The sequence below is a fragment of the Balaenoptera ricei genome, chromosome 11 (genome assembly GCF_028023285.1).
Source record: "Balaenoptera ricei isolate mBalRic1 chromosome 11, mBalRic1.hap2, whole genome shotgun sequence".
NCBI lineage: Eukaryota > Metazoa > Chordata > Mammalia > Artiodactyla > Balaenopteridae > Balaenoptera > Balaenoptera ricei.
Window position 1 is genome coordinate 9,142,170 of NC_082649.1, and position 27,423 is coordinate 9,169,592.

The 27,423-nt window shown below is 41.7% G+C and overlaps 1 protein-coding gene across 15 annotated transcripts in view; it reads right to left on the reverse strand.

The window, feature by feature from the left end:
• Window positions 1-8,759: 8,759 nt before the first annotated feature.
• The window catches only part of ADTRP (androgen dependent TFPI regulating protein), a 92,730-nt gene continuing 74,066 nt past the window's right edge, over window positions 8,760-27,423 (reverse strand). For all 15 annotated transcript variants that reach the window (XM_059940660.1, XM_059940648.1, XM_059940658.1 and 12 more), the window contains 2 exons: window positions 23,727-23,878; window positions 8,760-9,435 (listed from right to left, as the gene is read on the reverse strand). In XM_059940660.1, the coding sequence (XP_059796643.1) occupies window positions 9,401-9,435; window positions 23,727-23,878 (187 nt within the window). In that variant the 3' untranslated portion in view covers window positions 8,760-9,400. The remainder of the gene's footprint in view (window positions 9,436-23,726; window positions 23,879-27,423) is intronic.

Below are 27,423 nucleotides of genomic sequence, written 5' to 3' on the forward strand. Positions count from 1 at the left end.
GAGACCCAGGAGAGCCCGTGCAGCAGTCAAGGCCAAAGGCGGACTGCTGGCGGAGTTCCCCGCAGGAGCGGCGGCTGCGGCTGTGTTCTAGCAGTCTGGAGTTTGTCACCGCTAGGGAGCTGCGCTGAGATCGACGGATAGACGGATAGACGTGAGAAAGCCCAACCAGGACGCTCCGGAGAGGACTGTGAACCATCCTCAGAGCCTGGCCACACTCTGCCTCGGGGTCACCTCTGATGCTGCGTGCGAAGCGAGCAGACAGTCAATTATGCCACCAGGTCTGCCGAGCACTAGGATGGCGGGGTTTCAGAAGGCAGCTAGGGTAGAAGGCGGTGGCTCTCCCAGGCGATGTGTAAAGCAACTGCAACTTCTTATATTCAATCAGACCTCAGCTGCTGCCATTTCCAAATAATATTCGATCAGAGTTCCCATATATCAGTGCTTCCAACTTTGGCTGCACGTTGGAATGACCTAGAAGTGTTTTTAAAACTCCCAATGCCTAATCCATAGCCTAGAACAATTCAGAATTTCTGGAGGAGGGATCTGGGCATAAGTACTTTTATAAGCTCCCCAGGTGACTCCAGATATACAGGCAAGGCTGAATAGCTCTGCCATATACAGCTCCAGCAGCTTTGTTCTACGGTTGACCCTGCGTAACACAGATTTGAACTGCACATGTCCACGTTTATATGGATGTTTTTCTGTAGTAAATACTACAGTACTACATGATCTGCTGTTGGTTGAATCTGTGGATGTGGAATAGTGAATACAGAGGAACCTTGGATACAGAGTGCTGACTATAAGTGATATACAGATTTTCCACTGTGTGGAGTGTCGGCGCCCCTAATCCCTGCATTGTTCAAGGGTCAGCTGCATTTCCTTTCCCACCTCCCCTATGTGAGGCTCCCCCAATGTCCATTTAACCCGTTTCCATGGCCATTCGAGCTGCTAGGGCTCTGGAAAGGGAGTTTTCCACAATAATGTGATTTTCTTGGGGCCTGCACTTTCTCACATTGTATCAGAGGGTTTAAAATGAAAATGTTTAACGTTTTGACCTTGAGGAGCCAGCAGGAAGGGTTGATCTTGTAGACATCATGAAGGAACCAGAAGCAAAATTTGGTAGAAGTTACGTGGTATAAAGAAAAGGGGGCATCTGAACTGACCAGACTGGGCTTGGGCTCCATTTTTCTGGGGTAATTCTTCCTTGGGCAAATTCATCAGCCTCACTGAGCCTGTTTCTTTATCCTTAACATTGGGATGATAATGTCTGCTTTTCAGATAGGGAAGGACTAGAGATAATGAATAAGTAAATGGCTATCCTGTAGTGGGCGTTCAATAGATGGTATAAACTGTTGGTGACTGCTTGACTTAAGACAGACAAGACAGAGGAATTAAAAGCCAAAATTTGATGTCCAATGACCTCTGACCCTCAGTTCTCTCATTTGTAAAACTGGGATAATGTGTTGGGTTGAATAGCATCCCCCCAGTATTAATGTCCACTTGGAACCTCAGAATGTGACCTTATTAGGAAATGGGGTCTTTGCAGGTGTGATTAGTGAAGGATCTCGAAATGGAATCATCCTAGATTTAGGGTGGGCCCTAAAACCAATGACTGATGTCTTTATACGAGAAAGGAGAGGGGAATTTGGACACAGATTCCAGATTTCCTCTAAGGTAAGAGACACAAAGACATACAAAGTAGAATGCCATATGAAGATGGAAGCAGAGGAGTGATGTGGCCACAGGTCAAGGATTATCAGAAGCCACCAGAAGGAAGGATTCTTCCCTAGAGCTTTCAGAGGGCACATGGTGCTGCTGACACCTTAATTTCAGACTGTTAGCCTCTGGAACTGTGAGAGGATAAACTTCTGGGGTTTTTAATCCACCTGGTTTGTGGTCCTTTGTTATGGTAGCTCTAGGAAACCAATTCAGGTAGTAATATAGTACTTCTGGGCTATTGCAACTATACCTGAATTTATACTGTAAATATTAAATTTAGAAATGGTAAAGTTTTAGCTAACTGTTAATTAGGATTATTTAGATATTGGATAAACAGCCTAGTCTGATGATATTCTGTGCTAGGAGCCAAGGCCGCTGGTGCTTGGAGGGTCTTTCAAGGGTGACCGTTTGAGAGATGGAGTGAAATAACGAGTGTTGCATGTAGCAGGGGGCCATGTGAGAGGCAGTAAGGCAATAAGTAAAAATCAAATTGCGGCCTGCCCTGGGCACATCCACCCACCAATCAGGGGAAAAGGGCTCCCTGCCCTTTGATCTCAGGAGCACAAGCACAGCCCCTTGTGACGCACACATAAACACACGCACGCTCAACTAGTTTAGACTTTGCTGGCTCTCATCCTTGGACACCCGCTCCTGGAGTTGTGATTTCAATCTCTGTCCCAATAAGCAGCCACAGAACAGAGATTCATGTGCACATGACATTTTTGTTAAACCCACTGGAATGTACAGCAGAGTCTCCCTTTATCATTGTTGATACAATCACACAAGTAAGCCCTGCAAATACTCCATGCCTAGGGTCTAATGTGGCGCCCAGGTGGGCCCAGGAGAGGTTCATCTGTATGTTGGAAGAATATTTTGCAACAGGTCTTTTCTTTCTCTTGACGTGAAGCTTACCCGGAAATCCACTTTGCTGGGCGTGGAGACTGTGACTGAATTGGTTGCAGGTAGATATCTTGGCCTCTTCCTCTGAGTTGGGTGATATAAGGGCACTAAAAGGTCACGATGGCAGGAAGTCTAGCAGAGGAAAATATAGGCAGTGCCAATGCAATTTATTTTACAGTAAAAAGAATATTATTTAACCCCATGACTTTAAAAATTGGCAAAGTTGAGTTAATGCATGTACATAAAATGTCAACACGAGTGCATTTTAGAATTTAGTTAGAAAATTTTTCAAATGGAATAAAACGTGCCTAGATTGAGAGTTTTCAGAACACTGTACCAGATTCCTGGCAAAGTAGAAGTCGTATAGCATTTGTTTCCCTAACTCTACGTCATCTAACTTCATAATTTGAATCTTAATAAAATTAAGTGTTGAGTGAAAACAAATCCCAAAAGTATAACCAAATATATTGGCTCAGGCCGGATTAAGCCTCAGCGGAAGGTTTTGTAAGCTCTTGTAGTGGAAGTGTTTTTTCTCTTCTTCCTGTCAGCATCTCAGAGGAGCTGAGTCTGGCAGAGCAGCTGCTAACAGAATGAGCTGGAAAAACAAGGCTTGGTTCTGCATTCCCAAAGGTGCTGCACGATGAAAGGATACAAATCCCAAACCCTAATGCAAGTGGCCTGGCTGATGGCCACCATGTTCCTGTCCTCAGGCCATGACGTGCATATGGCCAGGGCCATACACGTAGTAGGCACTTTACCATTACTTGTTCAGTGAGTGAATGAATCCTACAGTACGGTGGAGTACAGTGTTGATCAACTTATTGGTTGCAACCCTATTGTTGTTGTATTAAGAAATCAGTTTAAAGGACTTCCCTGGTGGCGCAGTGGTTAAGAATCCGCCTGCCAATGCAGGGGACACGGGTTCAAGCCCTGGTCCGGGAAGATCCCACATGCCGTGGAGTAACTAAGCCTGTGCGCCACAACTACTGAGCCTGCGTGCTGCAACTACTGAAGCCCGTGCACCTAGAGCCCGTGCTCCACAACAAGAGAAGCCGCCGCAATGAGAAGCCCGTGCACCGCAACAAAGAGTAGCCCCGGCTCACCGCAACTAGAGAAAGCCCACACGCAGCAATGAAGACCCAACGCAGCCAAAAAAAAAAAAATCAATTTAATGGTCACAATATCTTTCTTTTTAAAAATTTTTATTTATTTATTTATTTTTGGCTGCGTTGGGTCTTTGTTGCTGCACGCGGGCTTTCTCTAGCTGCGGTGAGCCAGGGCTACTCTTTGTTGCAGTGCACGGGCTTCCCATTGCGGCAGCTTCTCTATTGCGGAGCACGGGCTCTAGACGCACGGGCTTCAGTAGTTGTGGCACATGGGCTCAGTAGGTGTGGCTCACGGGCTCTAGAGCGCAGGCTCAGTAGTTGTGGCTCACGGGCTTAGTTGCTCCACGGCATGTGGGATCTTCCTGGACCAGGGCTCGAACCCGTTTTCCCCTGCATTGGCAGACGGATTCTTAACCAGTGCGCCACCAGGGAAGTCCCACAATATCTTTCAAACAATAGGATAGAAAATAATAGGATAGAAAATAAAATGGTCTATCACACGTGTTAAAAGTGTGTGTGTGTGTGTGTGTGTGTGTGTTTCTACTAAGCCATGATGTAAAATGTATTTCTGAAGGCATCAGAAGCTCTTCAGGAGCCAATGGAATCTATTTTTCTCTTTGCTGTCTTCTCTCTTCTTAGGTATGGTGACAACCCAACAGTAACTTCTCTCCCCAGCCATAAAGCAGGTTTAAATTCTTGTAGTGCCAGCTAGTTAGTCAAGACTGGAATCATAAAGTGTGGCATGTCACAGCTGTGCCTCCTCTTTCCACTCCTTCAAAGGGATGCAGAATTTTGCTGACCCATCAGTGGCTAAGATCACTGTCTACTCTATATTGCGGTACTCTAACCATAGATTAGCTCTCTTAGGGAGGAGTGAGAGTCAAGACACACATACCTAGCCATTTCTTGGCAGCCACGTGGTAAAACACTGTGAACTCGGTAAGGTTTGTCCTCCAAGTCTGCAGCTGACCCTTTCTATACCGTTCCTTTTCTCACAATATCCCCATTTTTATTCTTCCAAGCATGCTTCCTCCCATGTTAAAACTTGCTTTTAAATAATCAAATAACAGGTATCATCTGTGAGGAAGGGGTTAGCAGGCACCTAAAGGAAAATAAATTCAGATCTAAACGAGATTTTAAAGATCAATCTCCCTGATTTTGGACCCTTGTGCCCTATAGGCTCTCCTTGGGGTAATCAGGGTCATTCTAATAGTCCAATCTGGAGTGTCACCTGCATGCAATCTTTATTCTGCAGGCCTTCCCTCATCTTTTTTTCTTTATCAAAATTTATTTGTCCTGTGTCTCATTCTATCAGTATGCTTTCCACTGCTGGATCACATGAAATTATAATTTGATCATCATTGTCAATAGGATTCTGGGATTTAAGATGGAGAGAGTATCTTAAATGAAACAGTGAGTCTCATGTTGGGAATCTCAGCTTCTGGGAAAGAAGGAAGGTATTTGGTGATTAAGCCTGTAAAATTAATAAGTTCTTAGTAATTCTCAAGTCAGTCTGTATGTATTTTCAGTGCTTCCTAATGGCACGGAGTTAGGCCTTATTGGGGAAACAGACAACTACCTGGCCTCAAGGAGTTTGCAGTTAAGCGAGTGGAATGGGGAATCTTGGATCCCAAGCACTTGGATCCGTCCCTTTAAATAATATTTAATCGCAGTAGGGATTATCTTATGACTTTAAGGAACCAAGGCTGAGAAAAATGAACTGCTTTCCCCAGGTTCTATATAAATAGTGAGTGGTGGAGTCAGGATTTAAATTCAGATCTGGTCTGGTTCTGATGCCTATGTTCTTTTCAGCATTCCATATTGTTATGGACACAGAAGCCGAGAGGGAGAGGTGAAGAGAGCTATAGAAGGCTGTATGGGGCGGATGTGGCCTGCTGTGGGAGTTTAGAGGAGGAAGCGCCCAATGCCCTGGACCAGTAAGAGAAAACTTTCTAGGAGAACTGGGAAGTGGCACTCAAATAGGGTCAGAAGCCATGAAGGACAACTTATTTGATAGTAGCTGGAAGAAGAGAGGTCTTTCCAGGTAGGATGACCAATAAAGGAAAGGCTTGGGAGTAAGAATAAAAATGTGCTGAAGGACAAAAGGGGGGAGATCTGATTAAGGGAATGAAAATTATTCCTGTGGGCTGCCTTCTCTTTTACTGCATCTTAATTCAGTTGAGAGAGGGGGAGTCATCGCAGGAGATGGTTTCCCTCTAAGGGACAAGAGCTCAGGAAGCTCAGCCTTCCACACAGTCTTACCTGGAACCACTGCCTCTGAGAGGATGTTCAGGGTCCCCAAGGAGAGGGGCCTTTCTCAAAAGTCCCTGATGATGTAAGTGGTGAGCTTCCAGGGAGCTAGGGCAAGGGAGCCAGGTGTTTCTCCCTTCCCTTTTTGGAATCCAGGCCAGTTTCAATTTACATTACACAGCTTAATCCACAGAAACAGGAGCCAGAGGCTGGTTCTTTCTCTCTTTTTTTTTTTTTTTTTTTCTCTCCAAGACACAGAAACCTTTATTTTCTCCCTACACCACAAACCAGTGCTGTTAAATAATATTGGATAATTGCACCTGTCGTACTCCCCATATTGTGCTGAAGAAAAATAATTGCCGGTTTTCTGCTTTGCAGTTTAGCTGTGACTCCGTCATTTGACTTGGAGCATGTCATTTTCTCCCATTTTAGACTGTGTACAGTCAAACTGTGTGAAAGGACTCATAGATAGCGGCCCTGGGTGTGTGAGTGGGCGCGGGCCTCATTCAGCAATGATTTCTAATTTATACAGCATTGAAAATCCACAGCTATAAATAAACAGTTCTGACTGGCTTTGCTGCCTACTCAAATGCTTTATTAAAAAAAAAAAAAAAAAAGGAACCACCAACTGCATGAGAATGGAAAATAAGATCTGGCTATGGATTCTGGTTGCTGACACTTGTGCCCGCGGAGGGGGGGGTACCCAGACTTGGGATGGGTTCAGTGCTCATCCAGGCAGCCTTCTGGGAGGCCCAGCCTCCCCACTCTTTCCTTGCCCCGCCTCACACTCCCCATGTGCAGGCGCAGCGTGTTTGGGGATTACGGTATATGAAACTGACTTCCTGTTATGACAAGTATTGCAAGCGAGTAGGTGCAGAGGAGCCAAAAATAGCTTGAGAAATGTATGACCCATTTGCAGGGAGCATGGGGCTAATGTATTGTTTAGGCAAACAAGGTTAAGTCTTCTCCCCAAACTCAAAATTGGTGTCACATGTGAGATAGCAACTCCAGAATATAAGCACAGGTATGGACCAGTCCGTGAAGCAGTAATGTAGCTCCTCCCCCTGCCTGTATAGGTGAGCGTTTCCACCCAGTTGGGGTCCCTAACCCCTTCTTTTGTGTAACCTTGCAGATGTGCATACGTTTTTGCTTTTTAAAATAAAGGCTTCCAGATGCTCAGTTCCTGCTTTGTTCTGTAATAAAGAGGAAGGAAAGTTGGCTTGGGAATCAACCATCTGTGTGACCTTGGATCGGTTTTTTCCCTTTCTCTGAACCCAGTGGTGTGCTGGAGAGAGTTTGTACAGGCTCACAAGGATTCAGTGGTTCTGTGTCTCTCTTCCCAACTCTGCATTCAGTGACACGTTGGTAGCTTGAAAAAGGTCATGTTGGAGTGTTTACACCATGGCAATGGGCAAACTATAAATCAAGGCCTTAAAGTTTTCTTTTTTCCAGAGAGTTGGATTTTAAACATTTACAGAACACCAACATCAGAAACTCAGTTTGCTCGTTTGTAAAAGGAGGACATAATGCATATTCTACTTTTAAGACTTTTGTGAAGATAAAACGAGGTCGTGGAGGTGAGAGTGGCTCTAAATTACATGACACTGTACAAGTGTTACTGCTGGTTTTCTCATCATTTGGTTTGTATTGTTGTTTTCTAACCACTAAGGGCCAAACACAGCCTTATGTAGGCAGCTAATACTGTCTCCCTTTTAATGAATGTTTAGTCAGTGTTCATTACAGGTGTTTTGTTGCTTCTCCTTTCTTAAGCTACACCAGCACCAAGGAAGCACTGTGTGCTTACGTATGTGCTCAATGGGGAATGGTTCTGGGGTATTTCTGGTGTTGGAATAGATATTGCACAGCGGCCAGTCATGCAGCAATCCCAGTTTTATTTGGTCCTGGGGACAGTGAAACCACAAATAGAAATCTGCAGGCTCATCGCAGCCAAGAGCTTACTATGACTCCGAGAAGTATGCAGCCCGAGTCATCTTTGGGTGTGGAAAATCTGGGTGATCCCCTGCAGGCTTCACGTTTGGAGAATTTCCACTGTGACAACTGCTTCTGGGCTCCTGCTGAGACAGGTGCTAGGAGCAGTCAAGAAGCAGCAGGTGTGGGAAAAGAGGTGGTGTTCCCAACTTAATCCAAAAAGACTTGAGGCTCTTATTTGTATAACTGTAAGAGTAGGTTTCAAGCAGTTTTCTTGGTGCCTGTCCTAGTCTTCCCTTGGACTACCTGCCCTGTTGGGATAGTCTGCTCTCTTCTCTAACCCTATCAGACTGCCCTTGGTGTCCATTTCAACCAGATTTCTCCTCTATAATGTTAGATTGGGAAGCCCAAGTACAATTTACTCTGGTGCCCACACCCAACCCACATGGGCCTGTTGACCCATCGATGGACTTGAACATGTTTACCTACCACTAGTCATTTGTGTTCTTTACAAAATATGTCTGTAAATAAAGACCCAGAAAAATCCTCTAGGAAAATTAAAGCAGTGTTCATGAATGTGCTTGTTAATCATCTGACAATCAGCTTTGTTAAACCGTAAACTAATGCAGCAAAGTGCTTTGTACTTAAAGCAGTGTCAGCAGTCATCATAATCATATCACTTCCCATCCAGATTATTCCCCAAGTAAAATGTACATTTATTTGACAAATTAATCAGTATACCAATGGAAGAGATTTTGACAATATCAGTGTGTTCAGTGTTTACCTGCCCCAAATGCTTGCTCACAAGAGGGACAGATTTACCAGTATTTTTTATAACTTATTTTCTCATCGCCCCAGTTAATTTGCTATTATACTAGGTAGACAGACAACTTCAAAAGCAACCATCTCCCTACATTTCCATTTGGACTGAGAAAAAAATAGATGAGAAGTCCATGAAAATAACTAGCTTATGAAAGTGCCTCTGTTTAGGAAAATTGGGATTATTCAAAAATGGCCCAGGACTGGGAGTTAGAAGATATGGGAGACAAAAGCTTTTATTTTGGTTCTGATGCTAATTCTTTGGCCTCATGCAGGTGACTTCTCATCTAGGTCCTCAGCATCCTCCTCTGTAAAGTGAATAGTTTGGATGATCCTAAGTTTCTTTCTCTCTCTAAACATTCTCTAACACCACATTTACGTGAGTTTCTTTGGCTTTGGGCCAGATGTTGACCACAGACCATCCTCCACAGAGGTCAGACGGATGTAACAAATTCTGTGACAGCAGGAATTGTTTTGGGTGTGTCCAGTAAAAGTTTTAAAAAAACAAGAGTCCTCAAATTCAGCTACCTTCATGGCTGTCTTATTAAATTTAAATATCATTCCCTGTCCTTTTTACCTTCCTTTGTTGCTCCACCACCTCCCTGCACCAGGAAGAAAAAAGATGAAAAAAACTCTCATGTTTTCTTCTTCCTCGGTTCTTGGAAAATGGTGTCTAATCACTTCCTCTTCTTCCTCGGCTGCATCGTGTCACCTGCACAAACAAGAACAGAAAGAGACCTTAGCCTTCAGGCTTTCCCTAATGGGTATTCTTGTGTGGGTGGACATTCACCCTGACTTGGGACAGTGGAAAGTTGAGGAAGCTTTTCTGAAGGCAAGATGATGTATTTTAAAGAGTTCTGGGAAACCACCAGCACCGCCGCAAGGGCAAGAAGGGACATCTTGCTGTCCTACTTGGTGCCTGGCTCACAGCTGGCCAGCTGACCAGCGGTGCAGTTCATATCGCATGGCTCTGAATACGTCCTGTGAACCACTGATGGCTGTTGCTTTTGGCCATGTGTTTGTAGGCTGCACACAGTTCATCAACAAACTTTGAGACTTTGCAGATGGAGATGAACAAACCACATCAAATGAGAGAGGAAAGAGAAGAATGGATATTCACCTAACTAGGGGCCATTCTGTGACCTCTCACCAAATCAGCTTATTGGCCTGGGTAGAAAAGTACTGGCATATTGATTTAGTTTTTAGTAAGCTTATTACTAATTGTAATAAGTAATAAGCTTACTACTAATTAGGAATTACTAATTACCAATCTAATTGTAGCATTAGATTTCTAGAATGACTTCCATTTAGCCAACCATGGGTACCCCCATATTTAATGATCACAAATCTTTACATAAACTTTGAAACTTTGAAAACTTCATTAACTCATTGTCCTTCCTGTCTGTTGCCAAATGCAGTCTTTTTTCAGCTCAGCCTCTTCTCATCCATTCTGGAAGTTAGAGCCCTATTACTTCCGGCTCGGTATTACCATAGCAATCTCAGCTCCCAATTCCATACTTTATGCTTCAGACCCTGCCCCCTCCATCAGTTATATCTTTAATAGTAAATTTTAAATATCTTATAATTTTATTTGCTGAAACTCCCCTTCTCAGAGGCTTTAGTGACTGATGACTTGAAGTCCTCCTGTGGTCCCCTCATCACACTGATTTTCTAGGGCAGACAGCTCCTAATCACACAGCCCTTGTGGCCACACTTGAATTCATGTCTCTCAACATTTTTAGGCACAGTCCTCTCCTTTCTTCTACTCCTCATCAATCCATACTATATCCAGTCACTCCGGTGAAGCCTAGCTGATTTATCCAGCTTTACATGCTTCATGTTCTTTTCATTTATGCTTCCACTTGTTTTTCATTTTTCCCCCGTTAGGTCTTCTCTACATTAGGTCTATAAGGACAAACACAGTATCTTCTCTTTTCTGAAATATACACTTAGGGCCTTTAATGAATCAGTTTTCAGATAAATAACACGTTAATTCTCCTGTGTTCAAGAGCTTGGTCAGTATAAACTTCTCAAAGTTGTTCCCTCTGTGGTCACTCTGAGGGCACCTAAAACTTTGTTTATCCATGTTGTTACCAACCCTCAACACTTCGAATCTAACTGTAATCAAAACCTCGCTTCTTCAACCCAGGGTTCCAAGGATTGGAGATTCCTTCTCCAGTTAAGAAACACAACAGGGCATGATGGCTTAGAGAGAAACAGCAGAAGCAGCAGCAGAAGTGGTGGTGGGAAGTTCCTCTGGGGGAGGAGGGCAGATGGCTTCTTCCAGTGGATCAGGGTCTCCCCTGTCCAACACCTTGAAGCTAGATAGAGCACCAGGAAATTCCCACATGCCCACCCGTGTGCTAGAGAAGGCACCATCCCCAGATGTGTCTCTGTGTGGAGCTCTAACAGTCATTTCATTCTGTAGAGACGTACACGGTGTGACTATCACAGAAATCACATTTTTCTTTTTGTTTCTAGCAGGTGGGGATGGTTCCTTAGTCCTGAATTCTTATGAGGCTGAGCAGTCTCTAGACTTCTTTGAGTCTTCAGAATTTATCTCTGACCGTGTTTCCACAGTGCATGGCTGGAGATAAGGGAAGTGTTGACTTAGTAATAGACCATATTATCTTACCCAAAGTTCACAAAATGGATTTCAAACTGGTTGAGAAATAATGTTCCTTGTTATCACTCTTTTCCTCATTGAAGGGAGTCTTTCCCAGTGGAACACCTCCTAGTTGGTGGTTAGGGGGTTAGGTCCACCCTGATTTCGTTTGTTTCAGTTTTTGTTTTACTGAAGTATATTTGATTTACAATGTTATATTAGTTTTAGGTATACAACATAGTGATTCAATATTTTTATAGATTATACTTCATTCAAAATTATTGTGAAATATTAGTTATATTTCCTGTGCTGTACACTACATCCTTGTATCTTATTTATTTTATACATAGTAGTTTGTACCTCTTAATCTCCTTCCCCTATCTTTCTCCTCCCCCACCCCTTTCCCCACTGGTAACCACTAGTTTGTTTTGTGTATCTATGAGTCTTTTTCTGTTTTATTATATTCATTCGTTTTATTTTTCAGATTCCACATATAAGTAAAAAGATACAGTATTTGTCTTTCTCTGTCTGACTTACTTCACTAAGTGTAATACCCTCCAGGTCCATCCATGTTGCTGTAAATGGCAAAATTTCATTCTTTTTTCTGGCTGAGTAATATTCATATGTTATCTTCTTTATCCATTCTTCTGATGATGGACACTTAGGTTGCTTCCATATCTTGGCTATTGTAAATAGTGCTTCTATAAATATTGGGGTGCATATATCTTTTCAAATTAGTGTTTTCCTTTTCTTTGGATGTATACCTAGGAGTGGAATTGCTGGGTCATATGGTAGTTCTATTTTTAATTTTTTGAGGAGCCAATTTACATTCCCACCAGTGTGTACTAGAGTTGCCTTGTCTCTCCATCCTTGCCAGCATTTATTATTATTTGTCTTTTTGACAATAATAGCTGTTCTAACAGGCGTGAGCTGATATCTCACTATGGTTTTGATTAGCATTCCCCTGATGATTAGTGATGCTGAGCATCTTTTCATGTGCTGGTTGGCCACCTGTATGACTTCTTTGGAAAAAAGTCTATTGAGGTCTTCTGCCCATTTTTTAATTGGATTGTTTGTTTTCTTGATATTGAGTCATATGAGCTCTTTAATATTTTGGATATTAACCTGTTATCAGACAAATCATTTGCAAATATCTTCTCTCATTCAGTAGGTTGTCTGTTCATGTTGTTGTTGGTTTCCTTCACTGTGCAAAAGCTTTCAAGTTTAATTTGATGTAGTCTTATTTACTTATTTTTGCTTTTGTTTCTCTTGCCTGAGGAGACAGATCCAAAAAAAATATTGCTAAGATTTATGTCAAAGAATGTACTGCCTGTGTTTTCTTCTAGGAGTTTTATGGTTTCCGGTCTTACATTTAGGTCTTTAATCCATTTTGAATTTATTTTTCTGTATGGTGTGAGAAAATGCTCTAATTTCATTCTTTCACATACACCTGTCCAGTTTTCCCAACACCACTTACTGAAGAGACTGTCTTTTTCCTGCTTTATATTTTTGCCTCCTTTGTTGTAGATTAATAGGCCATATGTGCATGGGCTTATTTCTGGGCTATTTATTCTGTTCCATTGATCTGTGTGTCTGTTTTTGTGCCAGTATCATACTGTTTTGATGACTATAGCTTTGTAGTATAGTCTAAAGTCTGGGCACATGATGCTTCCAGATTTGTTCTTTTTTCTCAAGATTACTTTGGCTCTTCAGGGACTTTTGTTCTTCCATACAAATTTTGGAAATTTTTGTTCTAGTTCTGTGAAAATGTCATGTGAGTGTTTCAATAGGGATTGTATTGAATCTGTAGATTGCTTTGGGCAGTATGGACATTTTAACAATATTAATCCATGAACACAGAATCTTTCCATTTAATAGTATCATCTTCAGTTTCTTTTATCAGTGCCTTATGTTTTTAGGGAATAGGTCTTTTCACTTCACTGGGTGAGTTTATTCCTAGATATTTTATTGTTTTTGATGTGATTGTAAATGGGATGATTTCTTACTTTCTCTGTCCGATAGTTCATTATTAGTGTATAGAAAAGCAATAGATTTCTGTATTCATCTTGTATCCTGAAACTTTAGTGAATTCATTTATTTGTTCTAATAGGTTTTTTTGGTGGAGACTTTAGTGTTTTCTATATATAGTATCATGTCTGCAAATAGTAACAGTTTGACTTCTTCCATTCCAATTTGAATGCCTTTTAATTCTTTTTCTTGTCTGAGTGCTGTGGCTAGGACTTCCAATACTATGTTAAATAGAAATGGTGAGAGTGGACATCCTTGTCTTGATCCTGATTGTAGAGGAAAAACTTTGCTTTTAACTGTTGTATATGATGTTAGCTGTGGGCCTTTATTATGTTGAGATATGTTCCCTCTGTACCAACTTTGTTGAGAGTTTTTATTATGAATGAGCGTTGAATTTTGTCAGATGCTTTTTTTTGCATCCATTGAGATTATCATGTGATTTTTATCCTTCATTTTGTTAATGTGGTATATCACATTGATTGATTTGCAGATATTGAATCATTCTTGCATCCCTGGAATAAATCCCACTTGATTATGGTGTATGATCATTTGTATATGTTATTGAATTCAATTTGCTAATATTTTGTTGAGAGTTTTTGTGTCTATATTTATCAGGAATATTGGCCTGTAATTTTCTTTTTGTGTAGTGTCTTTGTCTAGTTTTGGTATCAGAGTAATGGTGGCCTCATAGAATGAATTTGGGAGTGTTCTCTCCTCTTCAATTTTCTGGAATAGTTTGAGAAGGATAGGTATTGACTCTTGTTTATTTGTTTGGTAGAATTCCCCCTGTGAAGTTGTCCAGTCCTGGACTTTTGTTTGTTTTGGGAGTATTTTGATTACTGAGTCAATTACAATACTAGTAATCGGTCTGTTCAGATGATCTATTTCTTCCTGATTTTGTCTTGGAAGATTGCATGTTTCTAGGAATTTATCCATTTCTTCTACATTGTCCAATTTGTTGGCATACAACTGTTTGTAGTGATTTCTTATGATTTTTTGTATCTCTGTGATATAGTTTGTTATTTCTCCTCTTTGGTTTCTTATTTTATTTGGGTCCTTTCTTTTCTTCTTGATGAGCCTAGCTAAAAGCTTATAAATTTTGTTTATCTTTTCAAAAAACCATCTTTTGGTTTTATCGATCTCTTCTATTTTTTAATCTCTATTTTATTTTCTCTCTGATCTTTATTATTTCCTTCCTTCTGCTGATTTTGGGCTTTTTGTTCTTTGTCTAATCCCTTCAGATGGTAGATTAGGTTGTATGAGATTTTTTGCTTGTTTCTTTCTTGAGATGTGCCTGTATCACTGTTAACTTTCCTCTTAGGACTGCTTTTGCTGTGTCCCATAGATTTTGGAAAGTTGTGTTTTTATTTTCATTTGTCTCGAGGCATTTTCTGATTTCCTCTTCAATTTTTTTGTTGACCCCTTGGTTTTTCAGTAGCAGGTAGTTTAGCCTCCATGTGTTTGTGTTTTTCTAAGTTTTCTTCCTGTAATTGGTTTCTAGTTTCATACTGCTGTGGTCAGAAAGGATGCTTGATACAATTTCTATCCTCTTAAATTTTGTTGAGACTTGTTTTGTGGCCTGGAATGTGATCTATCCTGGAGTACACTCTATGTGCACTTAAAAAGAAAGTGTATTCTGCTTTTTTGGATGGAATGTCCTGTAGTTATAAGTCCAACTACTCTAATGTGTCACTTAAGTCTACTGTTTCCTCATTGATTTTCTTTCTGGATGATCTGTCCATTGATGTACATGGGGTGTTGAAGTCCCCTATTATTTTATTATTGTCAATTTCTCTTTTTATGTCTGTTAACATTTGCTTTATAAATTTAGGTGCTCCTATACTAGATGCATATATGTTTATGAACATTATAGCTTCTTCTTGTATTGATCCCTTTATCATTATGTAATGTTCTTCTTTGTCTTTTATTACAGACTTTGTTTTAAAGTCTACTTTGTCTGATATGAGCATTGCTACCCCAGCTTTCTATTCATTTCCATTTGCATGCAATATCTTTTTCCATCCCCTAACTTGCAGTCTGTGTTTCCTTAGCTCTGAAGTGAGTCTCTTGTAGGCAGCATGTTTTTTTATTCAGTCAGCTACTCTATGTCTTTTGATTGGAGCATTTAGTGCATTTTTATTTAAAGTGATTGTTGATAGGTATGTACTTAATGCCATTTTGTTATTTGTTTTCTGATTGTTTTTGTAGTTCTTCTCTATTCTTTTCTTCTTCCTATGGTCTCTTCCCTTGTGATTTGATGATTTTCTTTAATGTTATGTTTATGTTCCTTTCTAGTTTTTGTATATATATTGTAGTTTTTTGACTTGTGGTTATCATGCAGTTCATATATATTGATCTATAACTATATCTATTTATTTTAAACTGGTAGTCCTTTAAGTTCAAACACATTCTAAAAGGTCTACATTTTTTCTCCCCCCACACCATGTTTTGTATTTTTGATGTAATATTTTACATCTTCATGTCTGTCCCTTACCTGTTTATTATAGTTACAGTTGATTTTACATTTTTGTCTTTTAACCTTCATACAAACTTATTTCAGTGGTTGATCCACAGTCTTTATATTTGTCTTTACTAGTAGGATTTTCCCCTTCCTATAATTTCTTATCTCTTGATATAGCCTTTTCATTTTCATTTAAAGACTCCTTAACACTTCTTGTAATATTGGTTTAATATTGATGAATGTTAGTTTTTGCTTGTCTGAGAAACTCTTTCTCTCTCCTTCAATTCTGAATGATAACCTTGCTGGGAGGAGTATCCCAGGTTGTAAGTTTTTTCCTTTCAGCACTTTATCTATATCATGCCACTCCCTTCTAGCCTGCAAAGTTTCTGCTGCAAAATCAGTTGATAGCCTTATGGGGGTTCCCTTGTAGGTGACTCTTTGTTTTTCTCTTGCCACCTTTAGAATTCTCTTTTTATCTTTAACTTTTGCCATTTTAATTATGATATGTTTTGGTGTGGGTCTCTTTGAGTTCATCTTGTTTGGAACTCTCTGTGCTTCTTGTACCTGGATATCTGTTTCCTTCTTCAGGTTTGGGAAGTTTTGAGTCCCAGTTTTATCAGTTACATTTTCTACCCTTTTTTCTCTCTCTTCTCCTTTTGGGAACTCTATAAGTCAAATGTTAGTACGATTGATGTTGTCCCAGAGGTCCCTTAGACCATTCTCATTTTTAAAGATTTGTTCTCCTTTTTGCTGTTCTGATTGGGTGACTTCCATTATTCTATCTTTCAGATTGCTTATGCATTGTTCTATATCACCTAATCTCCTGTTCATGCCATCTAGTGTGTTTTTCATTTCAGTTATTGTATTCTTCAACTCTGACTGGTTCTTTCCTGTATTTTCTAGTTCTTTGTTGAATTCTCATTGTGTTCATCTGTTCTTTTCCCCAGTTCAGTTAATATTTTTATTACTATTTCTTTGTACTCTTTGTCAGATAAATTATTTATCTCTGTTTCATTAGCATTTTTTCAGGTATTTTTTTCTTGTTTCATTTTGTCTTCCCATTTTGTTTAACTTTCTTCATCTGTGTGAAATCAGGTGAAACAGTTGCCTGTCCTAGTCTTGATGTCATGTCCTCGTGTGGGACCATTCCCGTGCAGTCTGTGTGAGCCCAGTGGCTTTGGTGGGACAGCTGGATTTGAGGTGAGCATCTGCATCTTCCCCCAGGGTGTGCTGGTAGCCACGGCCTTGGTGGGAGGTAGGCCTGGAGTTGGAGGGGCTAGAGCCAGAGCCAGGTGCAAGCCAGGGCTGCTTCTGTGCTCAATGACTGTCACTGCTCTGTTGGGGGTTGGGGTGAGGGCGGAGGGGCTGGAGCAGGAGCCCTGAGGGAGCTGGGTTTCTCTTGGGTATGATGGCAGTCTCCATCTTGGTTTGGGACAAGGTCAGGGCCTAAGGTCTTGGGGCCGCACTTCTGTGCTGGTTTTACTTTTTCCCCAGTGTGTGCCCTCAGTTAGAGGCTGGGTCAGGGCTGGAGGGGTTAGTGCCATGCCACTGAGCTGACCCCACCCCTCCTCCCCCCAGTGTGCACAGAGATCTGTGCTCCAGCGATGGCATTCTCCATCCGGAGTGTGGGCAGGGATTCGTGAGCTGGTAATGGTTGCCTCTACCCTGGGCAGAGGCAGGGCCAGGGTCCAAGCCAGCTCCATTCCCTCCAAGTGTGCACATTCTCGTGGGCAGTGGCAGCCTCTGCCTTAGTGGAGAGCAGTGCTGGAGCAAGAGGGGCTGGAGCAGGTGCCTGGTGCAGGCTGGGGGGCACACTGGGATGGTCCCTAGGCATTTTTCAATCAGCTGCCTCTTTGCTGTCACTGGGAGTAAGCAGATCTGTGCGTGTGCTCTTCAAGAGTGGAGTCTCAGTTTCTTACAGCCCTTATTAGTAAATCCCACTGGTTTTCAAGCCAGCCAAGGGGGCTCGTCTTCCCCATGTCAGACCCAAGTGCTGAGGTGCCTAATATATGGCTCGCACCCCTCGTTCCCCAGGGAGGCTCCCTTAGCTTGTGATAGCCCCCTCCTCCTCTGTGTCCCCCACCAGCGGTGCGGGTCCTGACCAGATGGCTTCTTCTCCCTTCCTACTCAACTGCGTGTGGACCTTTCTTTACAGCCTTGGTTGTAGAATAGCTATTCTGCTAGTCCCCAGGTCAGTTTCAGTGAGAGAAGCTCTATATGCAGTTGTAGTTTTGATGTGTTCATGAGGGAAGGTGAGCCCAGTGTCGTCCTACTACACCATTTTGATCTCCTCCCACCCTGGATTATTTTAGTCCTTTCTTTATCCTATGTTAGTACCAAGGAGTAGAGGTATTTTAGGCCAAACATTTAATGTTCGTCTTGTGCAAGATTCAAACATTTTCTGCTGGCGTGGTAAGGGAAACCATTCATTTAGTCAACATCACTATGGATACATACGTAATTATATACCTTATTATTCCAATAGTTGGAACACAGGATAAGTAAAAGCTACTATTAAAAAAAAAGATTTACACCTATGTATCTACCATCACAAAAGCTACTGCTAGACTTTGAACTGAAAATTTGAAGAACATTTGCCTGGTTTTAGAGGCTTGGCTTGGAAAAGGGTGAGAAGGCAGATTGTGGGGGGGGATATGAGGTGTTAGAAGAATGAGATTTGAACATAGTACAAGTGAGTACAAGATTTGAATGTAGTTGAGTACAAGAACATGAGTACAAGTCACAGTGCAGAAGTAGTAGGAGGAGATGGAGTTGAGAGCTGGCTGGAGAAACCCTAGTGGGGAAAGAGGCTGCGGAAGAGGGAGAAGTAATGATCCCTAGTGGACTCTCTGAGCTTAGGGAGATGAAGTTAGGACAAGAAATGCAAAAAGGAGATGTATTTTTCTAATGGACTAAATGGTGCCCAGTGAGGCCATGCTTTATAAATACATGTGGAGTCAACTCATGATAAGATTTTTTTTAATGAAATGATTAGGGACAACATGCAAGATAGACCTTATAATAAATTTCTTTATGGGTAAAACTAAGTAGGTAAACTAGATGGCCTCTAAGCAGCTTTCAACAATAAAATCTCTTTTAAATAAATCTGATCTGTAGGAAATAGTATTAAAGGAAGGTTTTAATATCATTCTATCCAAGGCACTGTCACAAGGTCACTTGGCCAGATTGGAATTTTCAGCTTATAAACTATCCTGGGTGAAAAGGATCTGTGGTCTTGGGCCCTGACAAAGGATACCCCTGGCATATATCCCTCAGTGAATGTAAGGAGAGGGGCCGTGGGCCACAGGTAAGCTGACTGCGTCTCCAGCTACACCTACATATAAGAGGCCGTCCATTTTGGCCTGGAGGCACTTAGTCCCTTTCAGTGCCTGGTATATCTTGTAGATTGGGTTTCTCTTCCTGATGGACTTGTGTCCTTGTGTCGGCATCCTTATGTCTTATCAAGAAGGAAAAAAAAAAGAGAGAAAATTAAGTAGTTAAGTGGCAGAGAAGGAGGCCTATACTGGGACCCCCTGACAGCCCCTTTCTCCCATTCAGAGTGTAAATAATCTGTCTGGAGTATCCCTAGATGCTCAGCCATGGTGAGCCAAGTTTTCAGTGATCTACCAAAGACTGCTTCCCCCTGCCGGCTTCCATCATTGTTTGAAATCAGTGTTTCACCTAGCTCTGCCTGAAAAGTAGAAATTGACTCTTTCCTGGTGGGTATCTGGTCCCAGTAATTGACTCAGTGTTTGTCCACCCTTCTGTTCCATGATACAGAAAAGCTAGCACAGGTCAGGAAATGAGATGGTGACAAGTCAAGCAGGGTGGCCCTCTGGAACCTTTTGAGAGCTTTTTGAAGGCCAGCAGGACCTTCCTGAGGGCTTGACAACAGTTGTCTCCCTGGCGCACAGGGTCAGCTCTCTGCATCTGTATACCCCTGGAGAATGTCACACACTTTCCAAGTTTACATTTGATTCCTGGTATCACTCCTTATTATTGCCCGTCTCAATCTCTTCTTCATTTTCACCCACTGACATGACACACGAAGAAGTATAAAGTGGGTAGACGTGACCATCATTTCCAACACCCTTCTCAGCCAAGCAGCTGACTTGGGAGAACACCACATTGGACAAGGAGGCTTGTAGACATAACTATTTAAACTGAAAGGAGTCCAGGGTCCTGTGGCACATAGGGCCTTGCTCTCGGACCAGCAGTGTCAGTCTCTCTGGGGCACATGTTAGAAGGACAGAATCCCAAGCTATCCTCCAGATCTACTGAATGAGAATCTACATTTTAACAAGATCCTAATTTTAACAAGATTTTCAGGCACATACAAGTTTGAGAAGCGCTGTTCTGTGACAGTGGTTCTTGACCCTGACTGCAAATTAAAATAACTGGGAAGTTTTTAAAAATACCAATGCTGAGTCCCCATCTCCATAGATAGATTTAATTGGTCTGGGGTGGACCTGGGAGTTAGTATTCTTAAAATTCCCCTAGTGATTTTGTAATGTGCAGTCAAGATCGAGCATTACTGCTAGAGAGATACTTGCATATTACCTGGGTCTTGACCGATACTTCTTGATCACTTGGTTAGTTGGCTGGCGACTCCCAACCAGGCCGCACTGTGGCTCAGAAATTTCAGAAGCAGAGATTCTAATCAATTCTAATCTCAATTAGCCCAGCCTCCTGCTTCACTCTGTAAGTTCTTCAGGAACTACACCCTCTCTGTCAGTTTGCATTCAGTTAGGTGGCTGTTACTTTTAATCACCTTCAGCTGGGGAAACTGATAATTTATGCATGAAGTTGAAGGGGATGATTGGAATATCCACATAGAAAAGAAGGTTACTGATTTTTCCTGGGAAAGAATGAAATTAACAGCAATAGTGACTAACCCTGTGTGCCAGACCCTATACTTGGCAGTTGACACGTCCCAAGTCATTTATTATCCTCCAGAATCCCACGAGGAGGGTACTAATATTGTCTCCATGATATGTAAGAGAAAACTGGAACATGAAGACATTGAGTGCCTCGCCCAGTGAAACAGGTCTATAAGTGGTAAGCCCAAGGTAGGAACCCAGGCAATCAGGCACAGAACTTTTCTCCAAACCACAGCTGCCCACTGCATCACTAAAGCACTCCTTTGAATTTCTGCTCTCATCCAAGGAAGCTCAGGCTGTGGGAAAAGGTGAGAAAGTAGAATTAGCCCTGAATTTGGACAGAGTAGGTGGCCACTTAACATGTTTCCATAGATCCAGAACAGAGGGTCTAGAGGCGGACTCAGAGATAGAGGGACCGCACAGTGTGTTGTCCAAGCCTAGACAATGTAAAATTCTATTCACACTGGCACAGCTGGCATTAACCAGGACTGTCCTAGGCAAACTGAGATGTGCAATTGCCTTTCTTATAGGTCGTCTCATCAGCGAGGAGTTGAAGTGCATTAATACAGGATACATGGTTGGTTTGTGGCCAGGTGAAGGACATATCCTAGTTTTCTTGATTCCTATTCCGATGCTCTTCTCCTGTTTTGTATTGCTTGCCCTAATTTTCATCTCTTTTTTTGGCAACTCTCTAACCAGTATACTGTATCATACCCTCCTATTCTCCTTAAACTCCCTGTCCCACACTTTAATCTCCAACCAGTAGAGTCACTCCTTGACCACTGTCTCCAGAACAACTTTGCACAAAGTCCCATTTAATGCCTAGAGAGAAGAGGCCTTGAATATTCTCTATTTGTGTTGATTGATCCATTTAATATTGGGGAAGCTAATGGAAATGGGGGATTCAAAGATGGATAAGACATACTTCTACCCCTTAAGAAACTCAGGGTCTAGTGTAAAAACAAATCTTGGGGCAGACCAGGGTAGGCTTCCTAGAAGAGGTGAGTTGAAATGAATGAGTGGGTGTGAGACAGGCAAAGACTGGGGGAAGTGAGAGAGCCCATGGAGGTGAGAAACATCAATGTGTAGGGGAAACAAGCGGTTCCGTGCTGCTGGGGCACAAGTTTAGAAGAAGGAGAGTAAGAGTCAAGGCAGGGACTGGGTCACAGTGTGCCATTCCAAGGGCTTGGATTTTCATCTGATGAGGGAAGGCTGACAGTGCTTTCAGTGGAATAGGACACGGGAAAATGTGTTCACATATACAGCTCTGTTTAGTTTTAGGTGATTTAAGTGTTCACTGCCATTGGAATTTTAAATGATCTAATTTCTCTTTTTAATTTCTTATTTAACCATTTATAATTAAGATCAGTTCAGAATGTAACACATTTATGATCCTATTCTGATGCTATATAGAACTTTTTACCCATTCTATTCTTAAGGAGTTTAAAATCTAGAGAGAAGAGAGAGACACATAGCCACTGACGGTAGTGTCCATCGTTCACATGAACATTCACATATGCATGATGCAAATGAGGGTCCACACGTTGATGCCAGCCTGCTTGCTCATTGGGATTCAACTGTAGTAGACAATGGATGTAGCACTTAAACAATGAGGCTTATTAAAAAGAGCTTTGTGTTGAAAATAGTATTGATTTAAAAAGTTATTGTTCTCTAAGCACTGAGTAATCACTTTTTTCTCTGCACATTTTCTGCCAAGTTTTAAATGGATTAGTGTCTTGCTTTATTTCTTTTTTTTTTTTTTTAATATAGATTTGGGGAAGGCATCAACAATCTACCCAGAACTTCAAGGAGCCAAAACTAGTTAGAATTAGATGTCAGCACATCTGAAATGTCAACACATTTTTTTCTGGATAATTTCCTGTGATTTGAAATCCTGATTTTTTGAGTCATTTTTAGTATTCCATTTTTTAAGTGTTTGCTTTCAAGGAGGATATTGCCTCTGAGGCTTTCTCAACCAGTTAAATTCTCCAAGAGCAGAAAATATGTGAAAAAGCCAAGTTGCATGCTTATTTCTCCAGGGTCTCAGTCTCCTCTCAGAAATACAGACTCTTATACTGAACCTTCTGAGACTGTCGTTTTTTTTGCATACACAGGCTTATGTTTTCACACCAGTTCATAGATTGGGCGGAAGATGCCACTTCTATTTTAATAGAACAGAATGGCATGTGGGTGTGTGATGTGGGGGACTGTGTGTGACTCTTGCCTTCCTTATATACAAAATCAGAGTGGAGTTCCTGCACTTCTCCTTGGATAGGTAAAAAATCCTGGCTATTTTGCAACCTGACTTTTTGGTGGTTACTTTTCCGACAGAAAATATTCTGGGAGGTGAGGGCAGTAGGGGAAGCAGGGAGAGAATAAAATCTTCCACTTTGAAATCAACTAAGTTAAGATTGCTTTTTTTCTATGAAGAAGCAACATGGTTCTGCCTACCTATAATTAGAAAGCTTAGCTTACGGGCATATTCACATTGCCTAAACCCCAAGTGAGAATTTCAGTCTCAAGTACAGGGTGTGATTCTACCTGGTGAACACTTTACTAAAGGTTGAGAAGCAACCTCATGAGAGAGGGATGGGAACACATCAGGGAAGGCACTGCTGAGGGTGGAAGAGCTAAGAGGGTCATCTGGATCCATTTCTTTCAAAGAGGAATTCTCGGTATTTAATAACTTGTGAACCTCAAGTCCTCACTTAAGGGAGGGAGAGACCTTGAGTCGGTTTTTTCATGCAGGGGTTGGTGATACCCGTGCTCTCTGGGTCCTGAGCTCTCTAAACAAGATGATTTTTAGCCTTAAAGTTAAATGAGGTGTTGTTTGGAGGAGAAGGGGAGATAATTTGATGGGGTCCTTTGAGAAAGTATGAACTTCCCCCAGGCTTTTCCTTTGCTGGCTTTGGACAAAGGCATCAAACATCACTGCTTTCTGCGTTACTGGTTTCTCCTTTTGTTTCCAGGAGGAGTCAAGAGAGCATAAGGAAGAAGTGTTTCTGTAGGTAAGAGAGAGATGAACTGACCCCATTTCCAGTGGTTGAGCTTCTCTCCAAATAGGTAGATGCCGACGCTAAAGACGTAGCTGAGAGAGAAGAAGGCTGCTAGACCCACTGGGCTGAGTTTGGCAAACACGGGATACACCCATGTACCAGTCTCAGAGTAGATCCATAGAACCCTGCAGAAAAGGACAAATCACAATGATTAGGACAGCAGGGGAAAAAAGCCGTAGTCTCTCTTCAAGATCATTGGGGTTCTGGAGTCCAGGCAGAGGAAAAGAAGCCACAGGAGACATTTAACAGCCGAGGTGTTTCCCGAACCTACAGAAGTGAGTATTCTCTGGATAAATAGACTGATTCATTGAGACATTCTGTTTCAGGTGCTGGGCTTGGCTATTTTACCTAATCCATTAAAATTCAATGATGGTAAAAGACTATGGGAGAACACTGAACACATCATTAGCCAAACAAAATGTATAAGAACATGAATTATTTCTTTCCCTGAAAGATATGACCTGCTGAGACATTGAACTTGCTAAGATGGTGCCCATTTGCTCACTGTCAGCCAGACAAGTGGGGTTTGCTTTTCTGTGCCTAAGAGTTAAGTATAGCTTTCCATTAGCTCTCCAAGCCTGTTGGGGTAGGAGAGGCAGAGATTGAGCATTATTACTATAATACAGTAGACCTGGGGTTTAATTGTGGGCCTAGATTTCAGCTCATGGAAATAGCCACGGATAGAGTATTAAGTAGGAATAGATGGATCTACAGGAGGCTCAGATCTTGCTCATGTGAGGATAGAATATAAATCATTTCTGTCAGCCAAGAGAAGGAAAAGAAATGCTAGGAGAGGAGCCACAATGTCTAAGTGAAGCCTAAAAATGCAGTTTGCTGGAAACAAACTGCACCGGAAGATGCCAAAGTCTGAAATAACTTTTAAAATTAAATACGGGGAAGATGATGTATCAGCTACAGTTTATAATCGGTTAAGAGTACGGAATATGGAACCAGGCTTCTGTGATTCGAATCCTAGTTGTGCTACCTGCTAGCTGTGTTACCGTCACTAATTTATTCAACTTTTCTCTCCCCCTACCCTCATGTATAAAGTAGGGGTACAAACAGCATACAGCTTACAAGGCTATTGTAAAGATTAAGGGAGTTAATTTAGCACATGTAAATTACATAGAACAGTGCCTGGCAGATTGTAATCATTTTATAAGAGTTTAAAAGCTTCTCTCCTCTGAGGGAATACACAGTGGGTGTCGCCTCAGCAATCTTTCTTTGAGGCTATTCATCTCTTGTAAAAATTAGGGTAGCCTAGGTTATGCTTCAGAAACAACGTTCATATGTGGATATCCCAAGTTGTCAAACGAGTTCAGATGGAAGAATGAAATTCTGTGCTTAATTAAACTTTCAGAACCCAAGTGCAATCTTGGTTGTTTCAAATACTTTAAGTTTGTCAAATGCTTTGCTGGAAGAGAGGGGCTAACATCAGGGCCAGGACTAGGGTGAGGCAAGGGAGGCACCTATGGCATAAAATTTAAGAAGTCATCTCTGTGCATCAAAGGACACAGTCAACAGAATAAAAAGGCAACTTATAGAATGGGAAAAATATTTGCAAATCATGCATCTGATATGGGATTATTATCCAGAATATATAAAGAACTCCTAGAACTCAACAACAAAAAATAAACAATCCAATTAAAAATGGACACAGGACTTGAAGAGACATTTCTATGAAGAAGATATACAAATGGCCAACAAACACATGAAAAGATACTCAGTGTCACTAGTCATTAGGGAAATGTGAATCAAAACTATAATGAGATTCCACTTCACACCTATTAGGGTATCTTCTATCAAAAAACCCCCAGAGAATATCAAGTGTTGAAGAGGGTGTGGAGAAATTGGAACCCCTGTGCACTGTTGGTAGGAATGTAAGGTGGTGTAACTGCTGTGGAAAACAGTATAGCAGTTCCTCAAAAAATTAAACCTAGAATTACCATATGATCCAGCAATTCCATTTCTGGGTACATACTCCAAAGTATTAAAAGCAAGGACTCAAAGAGATATTTGTACTCTCATGTTCACAGCAGCATTATTCACAATCGGTAAAATATGGGAGCAACCCAAGTGTCCATTTAAGGATGAACAGATAAATAAAATGTGGTACAGTTATATACACACAATGGAATGTTATGCAACCTTTAAAAGGAAGGAAATCCTGGGACTTCCCTGGTGGTGCAGTGGTTAAGAATCGCCTGCCAATGCAGGGGACACGGGTTCGAGCCCTGGTCCAGGAAGATCCCACATGCCACGGAGCAACTAAGCCTGTGTGCCACAACTACTGAGGCTGTGCTCTAGGACCTGCGTGCCACAACTCCTGAGCCCGCATGCTGCAACTACTGAAGCCTGCGCGCCTAGAGCCCATGCTCAGCAGCAAGAGAAGCCAGCGCACCTCAACGAAGAGTAGCCCCCGTTCGCCGCAACTAGAGAAAGCCCATGCGCAGCAACGAAGACCCAACGCAGCCAAAAATAAATTAAAAAAAAAAAAAAAGGAAGGAAATCCTGACATATGCTATAACTTGAATGAAACTTGAGGATATTATGTTAGGTAAAATAAGCCAGTCACAAAAGGACAAATACTGTATAATTTCACTTATATGAAGTACTTAGAGTCATCAAATTCATAGAGACAAAGTAGAATGGAGCTGGGGGGAAGGAGGAAATGGGGAGTTTGGGAAGAAAAGCATTCTGGAGAAGGATAGTGGTGATGGCTGCACAACCATGTTAATGTCCTTAATGCCACTAAACTGTATACTTAAAAATTGTAAATTTTGCGTTATGTGTATTTTACCACAATAAAAAAGAAAATTTAAGGAGGCATCAGTCTCAGGTTTCTGCATGTGTAGTATTGTCCCTTGGGCCCTAGTCCTGGCCCTGCTGGTATCACTCTGCTGCCCCAGACTTGTCTAGATGCTACTCTCATGTACTCAAAACTGCACTAGATTGAAAACAAGTAATAATTGTTATCATTGTTACTAATATTAGAATTCTGTGAGATGTGCATCCATGGATGCATTTTAGAAGGATATCTACAGCACTTCTTTCCTGTGTGCCTGTCTCTCCTGACAGGCCGGAGGAAGTATAAGGGACAGAAAGTAAATATCCTCAAGTAGCTAAGGCCAGAAGTTTGGCGTCAGCGAGGAGATCTAAATACACTCCAAACGGGTTGCATTAATTAGTTCACTTTGTTTTCTTTATGTACTTGAAATTAGGGCTTCCTAGTTTCCATGCACATTTATATAAGATAGTCTACAAATAAGGACATTCCTCTAGAAGCCTGGAAAGTTTCTGTTTATTTACTTCATTTTTGTTTCCACCAGCATAAGGTTTGTAAAGGAAAGTTCCTGAAGTAAGCTAATGAAGTCTGCACTTTCACAGAGAAGGTGCAAAGAAAGTTATAGGTGTGTTAACTGACAGTGGGAAAAGTAATGCAAATACAATTAGAGCGTGAGGCATGATTGCAGTCATTTAATGAAGGGCAGTCAGCAGAGAGGCCTGAGTGCAGAGATAGTCATGGTCAGGTGCTATCACCTCTTTATGGCTTCTGGAATATATGTTAAAAGGGGGAGAGAGAGAGAGGGAGGGAAGGGGAGAAGGAAGGAGGCGGGGAAAGAAGGAAGGGAGGGGGGGAGGGAGGGAAAGGCACTGAGCACGTGTGCAG